The sequence below is a fragment of the Phaethon lepturus genome, unplaced genomic scaffold (genome assembly GCF_000687285.1).
Source record: "Phaethon lepturus isolate BGI_N335 unplaced genomic scaffold, ASM68728v1 scaffold47804, whole genome shotgun sequence".
NCBI lineage: Eukaryota > Metazoa > Chordata > Aves > Phaethontiformes > Phaethontidae > Phaethon > Phaethon lepturus.
Window position 1 is genome coordinate 1 of NW_010536434.1, and position 15,210 is coordinate 15,210.

Below are 15,210 nucleotides of genomic sequence, written 5' to 3' on the forward strand. Positions count from 1 at the left end.
CCCGCCTCTCCGCCTGTTGCGCATGCGCCCTGTGCCGAGGGGCTCCCGCCTCACGCCGAGGTGCGAGGGCAGGTGGTCGCCCCTCAGACGGCCCGGGGCCACCCGCCACCGGGCCACCCTCTCCCCAACAGTCAGAACTTCTCTAGCATGGTAAGAGAGATGCTTTTCTGTAGGGCCTCAGTTTGTAATCCTGGGCCTGTTCCTTTGCATCGAAGGATTTCTCTGCATTTTGGGTGGATGTGGCCATTAACTATCCTCAAGTTCTAGGTCTGTTGAGAGAAACAGAAACCTAGAGTTATACTAATGCTCCAGTCTCATAACCATTTGCTAAGGATAAAAGACTGGTGTATTTTGTGCCTTTAAAAGGGCACCATTGGTGCTTCTGTGGAGTGCTACTCCCTGTGAGGTATTATTCCTGCTCTGCAAATTCCTGTGCAAAAGCCAGCAGAACAGGAAAGAGGAGAGATGGAAATGTGTTTACTAGCTGAGGTTAAAACAGTGTTTGGAGACAGGGAACATGGTCCGCATGTTGCTAAGGTTGCTCAGTCACCTTGAACACATTGCTGTTCACCAGGCTTTGCAAAGTAGCCTGAGATCTGACTGAAGCACACAGGAATAGCACATTGTCTCTTTGGCTAGTTCACTATTTAGTTCAAATGTTCACTATTTAGTTCAAATGTTCACTCTTTTGACATTATCATTGTCATTTAACTTTACACAGTGTAATCTATGAAATTGCCCATTCTAGCCTGGTTTTCTAGGTCACATCCTTGTATGAGCTTTTAAAATACAAATGAGGCTATCTAAATTACCTTCAGAACTAAAAATATTCTACATGGTAAATAAGTATTATTCTCATTTACTAAGATTCTGAAATAAAAGCTTGCTTGGTAGAGGTTGGTCTGCTTTTATATATAATGACTCCAATATAAAAGTTTGGGGAAAAAAGTACTGAATAAAATAAAGCCATAAATGTAATAGATGATGGAAGAAAAATGCACTTGGAGAATTATGAGAGCGTTTTCTAAACCAGTAAGACAGTAATTTCAGGTGTCAAGACTTCTACTTCAGTGAAGTGTTTATTCTTGGTCTAACAATCATTATTTATTGATTTCTGCAATGTCTCTCCCAACTCTAATTTGCTTTACAGACTTACGAGTTATATACAGACCTCAGGAATGCAGAAGCCATTACAATCATGTGAACCACCACTGTTCACTAGGTAATATTCTGCGCTTCCTAAAGGCAGGAGATAAGTAGGTAACAAATTTCCTAAAACTGTTCTGTATTTGGCAGCAGAGGGCCTGCCATTTCAGTACTGTTTCTACAGATATCATTGAACTTACAGTACCTCCAAACCAGAAGCTATCTGGGGAGTGACAGAGTAAAGGAAGAGTTCATCTTCTGAAAGCAAGTCATCAATATACCCCAAAGTTCAAGTGTAAGTGGCAAAGAGTTAAAATGAAGTATGTACTAAACTAATTAAGTACTGCCAAAAAAATCACGTAATTATAATGAGGAGGGGGAAAAAAAAAAGAACCAAGAGAGCAAAAGTACAGCTGTGATGTAAAATAGCTTAGGTCTCCAGGAGATTTATTTTCATCTACTTACAGAAACTTATTTTTTCCAGATGGGAGAAAATAGTATTCTTGCAGAGAAGGTAATTCTATTTCAGTTCTTTAGATCACGATTCTTGCTTATCTTTTTGCGCAGTTCAAGTCACTTGTCTGTAATAAGACAGCATATCATCTAAACTTTGGTAAAGTTGTTCCTGATTTTGAGTATCACTGCTGTCGGTCTGCGCTGAAGGTGCCACATCTTCAGCGCTGCAGCCACAGGCCTGTGCCGATGGTGGCACATCCTGAGCGCTGCAGCCACAGGCCTGCACTCCTGGCGGCAGATCCTCGGCGCTGCAGCCACAGGCCTGCACTCCTGGTGGCACATCTTGCAGGCTGCAGCCACAGGCCTGCACTCCTGGCGGCACATCTTGGGTGCCGTAGCCATAGGCCTGCATTGAAAATGGTGTATCATGAGTGCTGTAGCCATAAGTATGCATTGGTGGCAGCATGCCTTGACCACTGTAGCCATAAGCCTGCATTGGAAATGGCATATCATGAGTGCTATAGCTGTAAGCCTGCACTGATGACAGCACATCTGGAGCACCATAGCCGTAAGCCTGCATTGACGGCGGCACACCTTGAGCACAATAGCTGTAAGCCTGTGCTGATGGTAGCATATCCTCATCATCGCTGCTGTCATCCTCCGCTGATGATGGCACATCTTGAGTGTCATTGCCACAGGCCTCTGTTGATGCTGACTCATCTTGAACACTGCTGTGGTGAGCCTGCCCCGACGGTGGCACATCTTCAGCGCTGCTGCCATTGGCCTGCACTGATGGCAGCTGTTGCTTTTGTGCCATCTCTGTTTCTAGTTTTTCAGAGGAGGTTTCAGGACTATTCAAATTCTGACTTCTGTAACTATCGTCTTTCTTTTGTCCCATAAAGTAATCAGAAGGTGGCGCAAATTCTGGATCTCGTTCATCTCTGAGTTCTTCCTGTTTCTTTGACCATTGGCCAAACATCAATTCTGTTAGAAACAGGGAAAAATGGTAGATTGAATATAGATTTCCATGTCTGAAGATCAGTCAGAAAGGAGGGAAAACAAATCAGCAAACAGAGAAAAGGCAGCTGTGTAAAGCCATTGAAGTTACTTTTCCATCTAGTACTAGATTGCTGGCTAAGCTGACAGTCCACTTTCTTTACAGAGCAGGAACGAAAGCATTGAGCATTAAAGATAACCACCATCTCCTATGTAACTCATCTTGGTCACTTTAAGATCCTTTAACAATATGGTCATTCGTTATGAAAAATGACTAATTAGTTAGGGTTGAATCAAAATACAAACCAATCAAAGCATTAAGAGCTTAGTTATTGCAAGATGGAGATGGTAAGATTATCTCTAGTGGGCACAGGTGAAAAACATTAACATCTTTATTTCAATAGAAGTGGTAGATATTCTAGTTACTATGTCAGCTGCCGATTTCTGATTAAAAATAGTTCTGAAGTACTGCAATGGAATGACAGCTCAAGATTACCACAACTAAAAAGATATCCCCCAAACCTATTCCAAAGATGTCCCCCAAGCCTACTCTCTATAAACCCAGTAAAATTCTTTTCAGTATTAATGTCTACCAAGACTTCTAAAAGAATTAAGTAGAAAATTTTGACACAGAAGGGCTACACATTTCTCTGATGTAGCAAAATAGAGCCCCAATCAGAGCAGGACTTCTTCCTTTGCTTTGGTAAAAATATAAAAAATTATGAAACAGTAAGGAGGAAAGCATCTAAGAGTGAGGATTTTTGTTTACCCCTTCTTAAGCTCATTTAAATGGTTGTGTTACATTTATGTTCAGTGAACCACTGTTATTTTACTTCACATTTTAGAGTAAACTGTCCTCTGTTTTCCGAGTGTAATATTTTTTGTGTAGTACAGTGCTGCTTGAGTGTCAATCAGATACTAGGATTCCTCAGAGGTAGGAAAAAAAACAGTGTCAGGCAGGATAAAGATTTAACAGATAGGACCTGAAAGTTTTGGGTTTTAATGGAACCACAGTTTCCCCTCACAACAATGTTCATTAACTGAACACAAAGAGAGACTGTGAAAAGTAAATAGAAGCTGGTAGTATCAGTATTGCACAGAATAGGAATGCTGCTCTTAGAGGAGTACTAAAGAAGGTGGACATTTATGTGCTTTCCCTATTCCTTGTTTGCTTCTACATAGAAGTCAGGCATCAGACTACAAGAATGTGCATGAGCTTAGGTAACTGATGCAAAATGAGTTAACGGGTTTGGGAAGGATCTAGAAGAGAGCCATCACTTGATGTTGTGATAAGGAAGATGCTTCAAGATGGGACATTGGCACTGAAGTGGTCTCTGCTTGCATCACTTCTTGGTATGATCCTGTACCTGTTTCAGTGTAATACATCCTGCCATCACATAGCACAAACTACAGAAGGAAAACATCACACCAAAAGACAATAAATCTTACGGAACTATGGAATTTGTCATTCTGTCAACATCTCTGGATCATCCAGAAATGGAGTAACTCATACAGAAGAAAACATTATGGGGACATTAGAGCAGCTACTGGCACTAAGGCATGCGTTGTCAATCACTGCGCTGGCCACTAGATAGTCAGCAATACAAAGGGAGAAAGTATTTAATTGCTTCTCTGTCTTACCATACTTTGTCACAAAATAGAAATTAAAATAGCAGTGTGCACACTGCTTCCAAATGACGTTTCTGAATCTATATTTCCTTACCTTTGCCTTTATCCCACTCTCGGACATAAGGCACGCCAGGCTTTGTATCTCTTCTCTCCTGGATGACAACCTCTACCTTTCTACTTGCAGTAACTCTTGGAGCTTCCGGTTCATCAGTAACGCCTTTCAACTCTATGTTACAGAAAGAGATAGTAGTTTTTGTTACTAATGGGGTAAAATCTAGATGAACTTCATAGGAGGAATAGGAAGCAAGAGTTATTTGCATTTATAGAGCTCATACTAGCGATCTAATTTCATCCTAATAATGCATCTGAGTGGGGAGGTGATTTTTTTTTTTTTTAATTACTGCATATTAGTTCAGAAAAGTTAATGGATAAGCCAGACAATCAGGAAGCTTATCTACCAAGAGACACTTCATTAGCTTTCTAGTTGGATCAAAAAGACCGCTGAAAATCTATTGCCTAATAACCCAAAAAGGAATGTGCTAAGTGTTATACTGAAGCTAGAAAATCAGGTAAAAATAAAAACATTAGCATGTAATCTCCATTTCATTTACTGGAGAAAACTATTTGCATTCTTATTCTTCTGAACAACAGTAACAGTTAGCAGTGGCACATTACTGTTCTTTGTTTCCAGAACACTTCACAATTCATCACTTGCATAGAATTCTGACATAGTGAAATATTAGCTACCTTTTACAGTGTGAGACAGACAGTACAAGTTGACTAACAGTGTCATAAGGGAGACAGGACAGAGATGGGATTAGAACTCAAATTCATCATCCTAAATCCTGATGTCAGCTGTGTGTCCAATTTACAGTCTGCACTGAAACTTTAAGAGTGTCTATTATATGGTATCAAAATTAACTTGTTACTGCTTTTTGTTCCACCTCATCTTAAAAAAAGAAAAAGACAGTAGCTCAGCTCTAACCTGAACCAGCATAATTGACCAACATAACTCCTGCTGTCAGGCATGAATCAAAAAAAGCCTACAATCTACATATCACATTTCTACGTGCATTATTATGCTATTTCTGGCATGATTTTATATCTACACACAATTATATGAACTCACACTATCTTAACAGTTATATTAATTGTGTATATAGAATACATAATACAAATCTATTAAATATCCAAACCTAAATCACTTAAGAGTATGCCTGTGCATCAATCCAGTACAAGATGAAATAGCAAGTATTTAACCTAAAAAGGCAGCAGATCATACCTCCATTCTCTAGTTTTTCTGCCTCTTCCTCTAATCCAGCTTCCCTTAACTTCTTAATCTTCCGTGCTCGAAGTTTAGACAGCCTGGCATCTAGAGCAGCCTTCCTTTTTTCTTTTAACTGCTCACGTTTAGTTCTCTGATCAAGTGTCTTAACAGCAAAGAAAAACACGAATTAATCTTCCTTTGTTATTAAAATCAACTACACATCTTCCTTAACTAATGACTAAAAGCAATTCTTTATCAAGTACCATGTTTCAACAGGGAAAAAGAGGCCCAATTTTTTTGGAGTCAGCCGCAGGCATCACCTAATCTAAGACTTACACAACAAATCAAATACAGCCACCACTGAAACTAGGATGCCCTCACACCCCAATTTGCTCTTTAAACTCATACCTGCTCTCTTAGCATATCCAGTGTTGCCCGTTGCTTATTCCTAAGTTCTTTGTCACGAGAAAAGGCAAAGTAACCAACACCAAGCTGTCTGGCCTCTGAAATGAAGAAAATCAGTAAATTTAAATTACGCTCAGTTTATAATTGACAGTAACTACAAGTACCATGTACCCTGCTTTCAGGCACTAAATTACTCCCAAAAACATACACTGCATTAGTTTTAGATGGCTAAAATAGGCTTGTTTTAGGTGATGCATGAAGTGAAGCTTCCTGAAGGAGAAAACAGGAGGATGTAATGACATTTGAAAAATACAATTTGAGAAAAATCTACATTTATGTACTGGTAATTTAAATTGTTATTACACATGTGGCTTAAGACATACCTGAATTTTGTCATAAAGACACAAGAAGTAACCTTCCTTTGCTTCCTTTAAAACCAATCTCTTTGATTTGTGATAATAAAGATAGGTGATATGAAGTATGGAAGTATACCGTTTTCTCGAATGTCCTCATAATGTATGGGTCCCATGGGTTTTCTAAGGGCTTCTTCTTCTTCTTTTTCCCACTGCTGCCTCTGAAGTTCTCTTCTCATATCTTCAGATAACAGAGTATTCCCATCAGGACCTTGTCTAATTTAAAAGAAGAAAAAAAAGAAAAAAGGGGAAATAGAAAAAAAGGGGGAAAAAAAGAAAAAAGGGAGGAAAAAAAAGAAAAAAATGTTAGGGATTACAGAGCAGAACTTACCAGGTTTTAGGGAATCAAAGAGTGAAAGTATCATTGGGTCTGAGCCACTGTTGTAGTTTTTACAAAACATAGATCATTGTAGGCACCATTTAGTGATGCAGCATTGATAACTATGGTACATGGTGAAGACAGGAATACAAAACTACCTCTGAAACAAGGTACCAGTAGAACATGGTATTAAAAGACTGAAACAAAATCACATCCTTTCCTACAGGCTTTATGAAATTATTAGCAAATCACAGAATGGGAGATGAAAGAATCACTAATCACTTTTATTGGCATCTGTTGGGGTGCTAGCAATCACATATAGAAACATTTCAGATTTAACAGAAGAGAATTAAGGAAAAAAAAAAAGGAAAAAAAAAAAAAAAAAAAAAGCTAGGCATTAATTTACCCTAGAAGTTCATCCCAAATATTAATACCCAATATCGGAAATATTTTTGTTTTCCCAAGAGAAGCAGCAGGATCTTTTTCTTTCATTGTGTAGCTAAAGCTGGTTTTGCTGAGTGACTGTCATCCATATCAATGCAGACACTGCAATTTCAAAGCGCTCATATTCTCCATTTATGTTTAAAATACAGAGAACACTAATGAGTTGTTAGTGTGAAAGAATTTTCACTTCAGCAACAGTAAAGGCCCAGTTGAGGTGCCTTTAGATTATTTTCTGAAAACAATTCTCAGTGCTGCCATAATAATTTTACCAGAAAAGCTGTTAAACAGCTGTTTAACAGAAGAGCAAAAACCAAACAAATGAAGATCTAACAAATTCACTTTGAACGCCACGATGAATTTGGAATTGCTAAAAGACTATAATCAGTTTCCAGGTTAAACAGAACCAGAAATCACTTCTCTGGCATTTTCTGGAATGTATAATAAAATACAATTTCCATACAAGGACCACAGTTTTAAATGATGCATCAAATATCTGAGAGATTGCCAAGTCAATTTATTAGAACTTTTCTCTGCAAGCTATGTTCTGTAAGTGAGGTTTTAGATTTGGTCAGCATTTACATCAAAGAATGTGCCTCAGTAGTTTATTAAAATTTCATTTGGGCTTTTATTTGATATCCATGGCCTCCATTCTGTTGCAATTTCAAACCAATACACCAGGCATGTATTTCAAACAGTGAACTGCCAGGGTGAAATAAAACAGAAGCCTTGAAATACTACATGAATTTATAACAGGAAGTTTTGATAAAATCACAGTCATGCACAATTGCTCTGTAGCTACTCTGTCTATTTTTTAAGACACGGTGTAGTAAACGAGCAGAAGTTGGTATGAAGTATATCTAGAGAAAGTAGCATCAACAATTTTGGATTGAGAATGGGATAACAAAGAACAGCCTCTACTCCTTCTAATTAAAGAAACGTATATTAAGTACTGCAAGAAACATGCACTTCTGTTAGAAAAACCATACCTTTTCCCTTGAAGTTCCTGATCCATTTTAAGTAGGCTTGGCAAATCCTTCTTCATACAGCGTCTAGATCGGCCCAAGAAATCAACATAATCAACCCTGTAATGAAAGCAAAGGAAATTTGATGTAGAACTTCTATTTGCAGATTTACAGAACTCTTAATGAGAAGACAGAAGCAGTGACACTTTCCAAAGAGTGTTCATCACCTCTCAGTCCCTCCAGGTGTGACAGTTTCTTCTACTATTCAATTAACAGACTACAGGTTAAGAGGATACATTCTGAACAGGGCATATGACACTTTTATCACAGACATTTACTCAATCTCACTTCGAGCTGGCTGTTTGCCTTGGCAATAACATAGTGTAAAAAAATGCTCAGAAGTTAGTGTCATGTAGTTTTCACACCAAAATAAAACTAAGCCTCGTACTTGCTTCCCACGGTGAAAATAATGATGTGGTATTGACTTTTTGTGGATATGAAATTGCTACAATATATTTCAATTATCAGTCTAAAGCTCATTTAGAATAGGCTGATAGCATTCATTCAACTAGCATAACAAAGGCTGACTAAAATGCAAGCAAAATGTTCCTTTGAAGCACATTGTGCTTCTTATTCAACTCTTTATGGCACTGAATGCTTAATTTACAGTTGTCAAAAAAGCTGTTAAAAGCTATACTTATTTTCCTGTAGCACTAGAAAGTTCTTTAGCATCAAGCTGCTTCAATTATCCCATTCAAAAGAATTAATATTGCATCTGAAAAAGTATGACTGGCAATCTAGTTCCCAAAAAACAAACTTTTAAAGATCTGTGCTTTTAGTAACTTAAGTCTTTTACATAATTTCTAAGGATACCTAAAGCTTACTATATACTCAGTGCTCTTTGTTTTTTTGTTATAATGTAACATCAGTCAGAAAAAAAAAGTCTTCATTCCCTACAGTAAAGATGTAACTAGATGTAACTAAAGAACACTGCAGAATAATTAACATTGATTATGCTAACACCCAAACATCCTCATTAGGATATGGTCTCACTGAGATAGCCAATATATTAATAATACTACGTCACTGATGTAAGATATAGGCAATGATAGAAAAGCACCATGTGAACAGTAAAATGTATCAGTTTAAATTTCTGACACAAAGCAGTTGGAGCCCATCGCTCATTGATAGTTTCATCTTGAATTTCAGCAAGATGCTGATAATGGGTATATCTGCCTTTCCAACCTAGCACTCTTCTGGTACTCTGCTGGATTCATTCTCCCAGTTTATTCTGAACCATTACATTGCAAATCTTATCTTGGCCTAATAAACTGGAGAACGGGGGTGCTCTGTTTCGTTTCGGTTACTGCTGTTTTAAATTGATTGCCAGAAGTAAAATTTCTGTTCCATAAGCATTTTAAACAAATGGGCAAAGCAAATATTTAGTCAGACTGTTTTCATAATTATTCCTAATGTCTTGGATGAAAAACTAGTGGTTACTCGGAACGTCACAGAAAATTGTCACAGACTATTTGCTGTGCTGCAGTTAAACAGCGGAAGAAATGCTGGAAAATCATGTTCTTTTTCCAGTCGGAGTTTCTCTCCTTTAAGAGGAGGTCATACAACCAAAATGACTGCTCATTTTGTAAGTCACACACAATTAGAGAAGGGAAGGTGGATACAATAAAACCCCTAAGTTTTGCTAAAGTACATTTCAATTCAAGACATCAAAGCAGAGAGTTTTATCAATACTGCAATCAGAACTCCCATAAGCTATGCAAGAAAATAAGAGAGGATATTACAATGTCTCACTTATAGTACATCTCCCTGACTGGTATTTCTCAAAATCGTGGATGTAGATTCTATTGCACTGTTACCTACATGAAAAGGAAAGCAACATGATGGACTGCCTTTTAATGAGATGTGAAATGAAAGAACGTTACCACGTCTTCTCAATATGTACTATTAACAACAACAAAAAATTTGGAGAATAAAATTATTTTCTCACATCATTCTCAAGAAACAGACTAGTCAGGACAGCTTAGCCCAATCAGTAGTACCAACCATTCATCATCTGGGTCCTCAGGTGGTGGTATTTCCATTTCAGGTTGAGTTTCCTCATCATCTGACTCTTTTTCTAAAGTCTTTCTAGCAGCTTCGCTCTGATACAGTTCCTGTACTTCATGCTGTTTGTCTATGATCTTCTGAGTAAAATCCACTAGGTACAAATCTTCAGTTTCTTCATCTAACACAGAAAATCAATTCTTAGATAACAGCTATGAAAAGGACAGAACTGAGCACAAAATCAATATAAAATAGCCACAATCAGCTTTTCAGCTGCTAGCAATCCCCTTTGACCACACTGTTGGGGAATACTTAAATCTCATTCAGTGCCGAACAAACTTGGAACTATAAATTGGCTCCACAGTAATAACCTCTATTTCTGAATCATTTCTGTACAATACAGAAGAGGCTGCAGTCTTTGCACTAAAATATTGCCTTCTCATTAACTATTTCAGAAGTATAGGGTTCAAATACTTATTTGATGCTTAACATTTGGTGTGTTGGCAGCCGTTAAGCAGTCACTAGAGTACTTTTCTACAAAGTAGAGAAACGTGGTGGGGTCATATGTGGCAAAGATGGACACTAGTAAAGGAAATATTAGAGATTAACTGCAAGGAGATTTGGGTTCTGTTTTAATAACTGTGTCTTGCAAGGGACTGAATGAGTGAGAGAAGAAAGGGCCAGATTAGAATTATCTAACCCTATTGGCTGCATGACTGGCATTCACGTATGGGCCAGCCAGACTCCACTTCTGCTCCTCTCCTCTCCTCTCCATAAAGTCCAAGAATTAGAATGCAGGACAGGAAACCAGCAATGCAATCCAAAGACTGCATAACGGCGAGTAAATTTATTTTGTTCTTCTAAGATTGTGAACCAGAATATATTCCACCCACTTAATAAGTGAGTGGAACAAGCCCATAGTGCTTTACTAGGACAGGCTGTCCTTCAAAACGTAATTTTACTTTCTCTAGTACCTATATTTTTTCTCCCTTTCAAAGCAGAATAACCCATGTCAATCACTTGGTATAATAACTCAAAAAAAATTTCCCATGTAAGAAGACAAGCAGTGAATTCATAGTGTAGCTGCTGTAAATCGACAGTCAGAAATGCCAACTTTTAGGGTGAACTTTAGAAAAAAATTTATATAAGTACTCATTTTAGACTGTTTTTTTTTTCACCTGGGAAGTCGCCTTTTGTCATTTTCTCATACAGCTTTGCTTTCTCTTCTAGTTTCTTCCTGAAAAAGGAAAAAAAACCCAACATTGCAATCCCACCAATTCCCAACACAGTTCCAAACGACCAATTTAGCCTTAGATAAACAGAACAGGAAAGTACCAGGAGTGTTTGAAATATTTACTAGAAGCTGACTTACGCTTATTTTTTGTTTTGAACGTTAACTGACTTTTCTGAAGATACACGGATATCCAGTTCCAGAATTTATACTGACAATAATTTTAGTGAAGTTACAGAACTAATCTTAAGTGTAATTTGTCAAGTACGCAGGAACATAACATAACAAGTACTCCACCTCTATCTACTACAGTCTGTCAGATAAATATTGGAAGCTAGACCATTATTTTCAGGTATGTGATACTGAAATAGTGTTTTACAGAAAAAAAAAAAAGAAAGATAAAACACAGAGTTAGTTATTCTTAGAAACTGAAGAGAAAATCTTATCTCATTTCTGGAATGCTAGAAAACAATTTTGAAGAGCTCAGAACTGCTTACAGAAAAACAGAAAATGGCTTAAATTGAATTGAAAAGAGTCTCCTTCTCTGGAGACATTCAAAACCCGACGGGACCCGGTCCTGTGCAGCCTGCCCTGGGTGATCCTGCCTTGACAGGGGGGTTGGACCAGGTGATCTTCAGAGGTCCCTTCCAACCCCTGCGATTCTGTGATTCTAAATTGCATTTTCAACATATTGTACAACTAACCAATTCAGAAGATAAGTTAAATCTTGCAAAAAAGTGAGCCATTTTCTGTCTAGTCCAAGAAACACTCTGCGACAGAATTCTGATGTATCACTGCCCTGGCTTTTAATTCTAAAGATGACTTTCAAAAACCAGTATTGTGGTTTAGCCCCAGCCAGCAACTAAGCACCACGTAGCCGCTCACTCCCTCCCCCAGTGGGAGGGGGGAGAGCATTGGGAAAAAACTCGTGGGTTGAGATAAAAACAGTTTAACAGGACAGCAAGAGAGAAGGAAAAAAACAGTGATAACAATAATAATACCGACAAAGGAATGTACAAGAACAGGTGATGCCCAATACAGCAATTGCTCACCACCCAGTGATCAACAGCCCATCCCCGAGCAGCGATTCCCACCCCCTGGCTAACTCCAGTTTATGTACTGGGCATGACATTGTATGGTAGGGAATATCTCTTTGGCCAGTCTGGGTCAGCTGTCCTGGCTATGTCCCCTCCCAGCTTCCTGTGCACCCCCGGCCTTCTTGCCAGTAGGTCAGCACGAGAAGCTGGACTGTCCTTGACTACTTAGCAACAACTCAAAACATAAGCATGTTATCAACATTTTCTCATCCCAAATCCAAAACATATCCTCACGCTAGCTTTTGTGAAGAAAACCAGCTCTATCCTGGCTCTAACCTGACACAGTTAGACAGCTATGATAATGTGAGGGCAGATATCCCTAGAGCATAAGACTGCTGGGATGCAGTTTGTACATTGCTGGTAAAGAGCATGGAACTGATGCCGGATTTACTGGTTGGTTGAATGAGGACTGCTGGTCCAAAATATGCATAACTTGCTTTCTTACTGAGCCCAAGAGTTACCTTGATTTATCTAATATATGCTCCTCTTCTGTCTTCTGCTCAACATCTTTCTCGGCTCGATTTGTAACTCCTGTGTTTTGTTTGTTCCAGATGCTTGGTTTCTGCAGAGTACAATTTTATAATAACAAATAAAGAAAATTGAAGTGGCAATGATTAAAGAGTATTTCAACTCCATAATGTAAACTTTGGAAATCAACCATGAAAGACTTTGTAAATAACATCTTAAACATGTTTGACTTGAAAGTATATCTACTCTGCTGTCCTAAAACTACATAAACTGCACTACAATATATTAGTTAAGGACAGGCTGAGAAGCAAGAGGGGAAAAAAAAAAAAAAGGCACTCAGAAATCAGACAAAATCTACTCTGGCAAAGATGTTAAAATTAAAAAAAATAATAAGAACAATCTTCCTGATAACTAAAGTATGAATTGTTTCTATTACCTTCATTTTAGATACAAAATACAATCAGTTTGCCTGTTTAGAGCCTGACACTGTAAATGCTGCCTGTCTCAAATATGGCAGCAATACTATATTCTACTGCTAGAAAGCTACAGAATGAATGAAAACCAATGTGCAGTACAGATAATTGTGTATTATTTATTGTACACCATGATACAGAGGAACAGATAGCAGAGCACTTATCAAGAAAGTTCAGTGATTCTGTAAGAGTCTCTCATCCTCCATCCTTCAGAGAAGCATACAAAATCTTGGAGGAAAAAAAGAAACATCTTTTCCTATAGCTACAAAAGCTGTAGCTCCCTGGGGAATGAGTTGATAGAAATTTAAAGAATATCCTCATCACATAGATTTTACATTTGATTAGCAACACGTCTCTGAGTATTTATTTCTTTAGATTTGAATATCAACTTCCTTACTTTAAGGAGAAAGAATGACAAAAGCAACAATGGAAAAATATTTCTACCTTATTAGAAGTTTTGGGCTTTGCAAAGATGCCAGCATCTTTCAATAGCTTTTCTTTCTTGAATTCTTCTTGCTTTCGAAAGAGTTCTGCTTTGAGATCTACCAACTACATCAACAGCAAAATAAACAAATATCACATACATCAGTCACTGTAATAAAGTAATAACTGTATTTCTAGTGAAACAATCTGGCATTTACAGTTATATGTGCACTTGACTGTATTTCTATGTGGAACTTTGAAGCACTGATCCGACCACAAAGATCACGCTTAAATTAACAGCAAACAATATACAAAAAACCACAGAATGCAAATTATGATTAGCGATTTAAAAAAACCCCAAAGATATCTTTGATCCTTTGATATATAATGGGAATAAAAGAGACATAATTCCATACAAATTTTAACAGCCTCCCAATGGCAAACAAATAGAAATGGACTAATGAAATAACACTACTGAATTTGAAAAGGAAACTCTGACCATTAGATCATGAGTAAAATCCCACCTCAGAAAGAATTGATAGTTTGCTCTTATAAAACATACTTTCCCACTGTTCTGTATACTGTGTTTGTATCGTTTCAGATTTTTTTTTTTTTAAATAAATATGTAAGTAGCATTGCCATCTGGGACCAACACCCATCTCATCTTTTATTAGGAAATGTCACCAGCAGGGTATTATCTTGGAATTACATTAGAAAACCTGGTCTGGAGGAGGATATTGTGCCACTTTCCCTGCAAGTCCTACAGAAGACAAATTTCACAGATGTACCTTAAATCAGGAAAGGGAAGACTTTGGTTATTTGTCCCAAATACTAAAGCATTCACTTTTCAGGTCCCTGTAACAACGATGTGTAGTGTTGTAAGTTACACCTCCCTTTTTGTCCCCTGAATGCTTAGGAGTGATCATCCAAAAAGTCAGTGTTGAATCTCTCATATACAACAACCCACAGTTAACATTAACGGTTTATTTGGAAATGTGACGTGTTTCGCAGCAGTCTCTTGTTAACAGACAACCAGAGAGCAGAGAGGAACTGCACCTCATCATCCCCCAGGGCTGGGGGTCAATTTGCCAAGACACGGAGCTCCTGCTGCTTAGAAAAAAACAGGAAACAAATTCACATTTCCTTCTCACGTCCTGATTTTATCACTACATCATGAATGGGGACAAATCCAGCCCTGGCATACTCAGCTTGGTCAGGAAGGTGAAGGGGCTAAACCCCTACAAACACCTCACAAAACCAAGACGTGATGTCAGAAGGCGTGACGCACGGCGTTTACAACACAACCCTTGCTTTTACGAGTGTGCATGTCAGTGGGTAGAGGTTAGGGCGAGGGTGCAGAAAACACAGCCCTGCTGTACAGTTTTCCCTGGAAGCGGCCGGCCCCAGGACCGAGCCG

The 15,210-nt window shown here is 38.2% G+C and overlaps 1 protein-coding gene across 1 annotated transcript; it reads right to left on the bottom strand.

Annotated features, from left to right (window-relative positions):
- Positions 1 to 1,714: 1,714 nt before the first annotated feature.
- CCDC174 (coiled-coil domain containing 174) lies at positions 1,715 to 13,919 on the bottom strand (the record flags this gene model as incomplete). The annotated part of the gene is made up of 10 exons (XM_010286157.1): positions 1,715 to 2,586; positions 4,322 to 4,453; positions 5,510 to 5,657; positions 5,903 to 5,997; positions 6,392 to 6,523; positions 8,057 to 8,157; positions 10,102 to 10,282; positions 11,280 to 11,338; positions 12,891 to 12,991; positions 13,815 to 13,919. Coding segments are annotated over 10 exons (1,926 nt in total), but the record flags the coding sequence as incomplete, so codon positions are not given.
- Between the last annotated feature and the right edge of the window lie 1,291 nt (positions 13,920 to 15,210).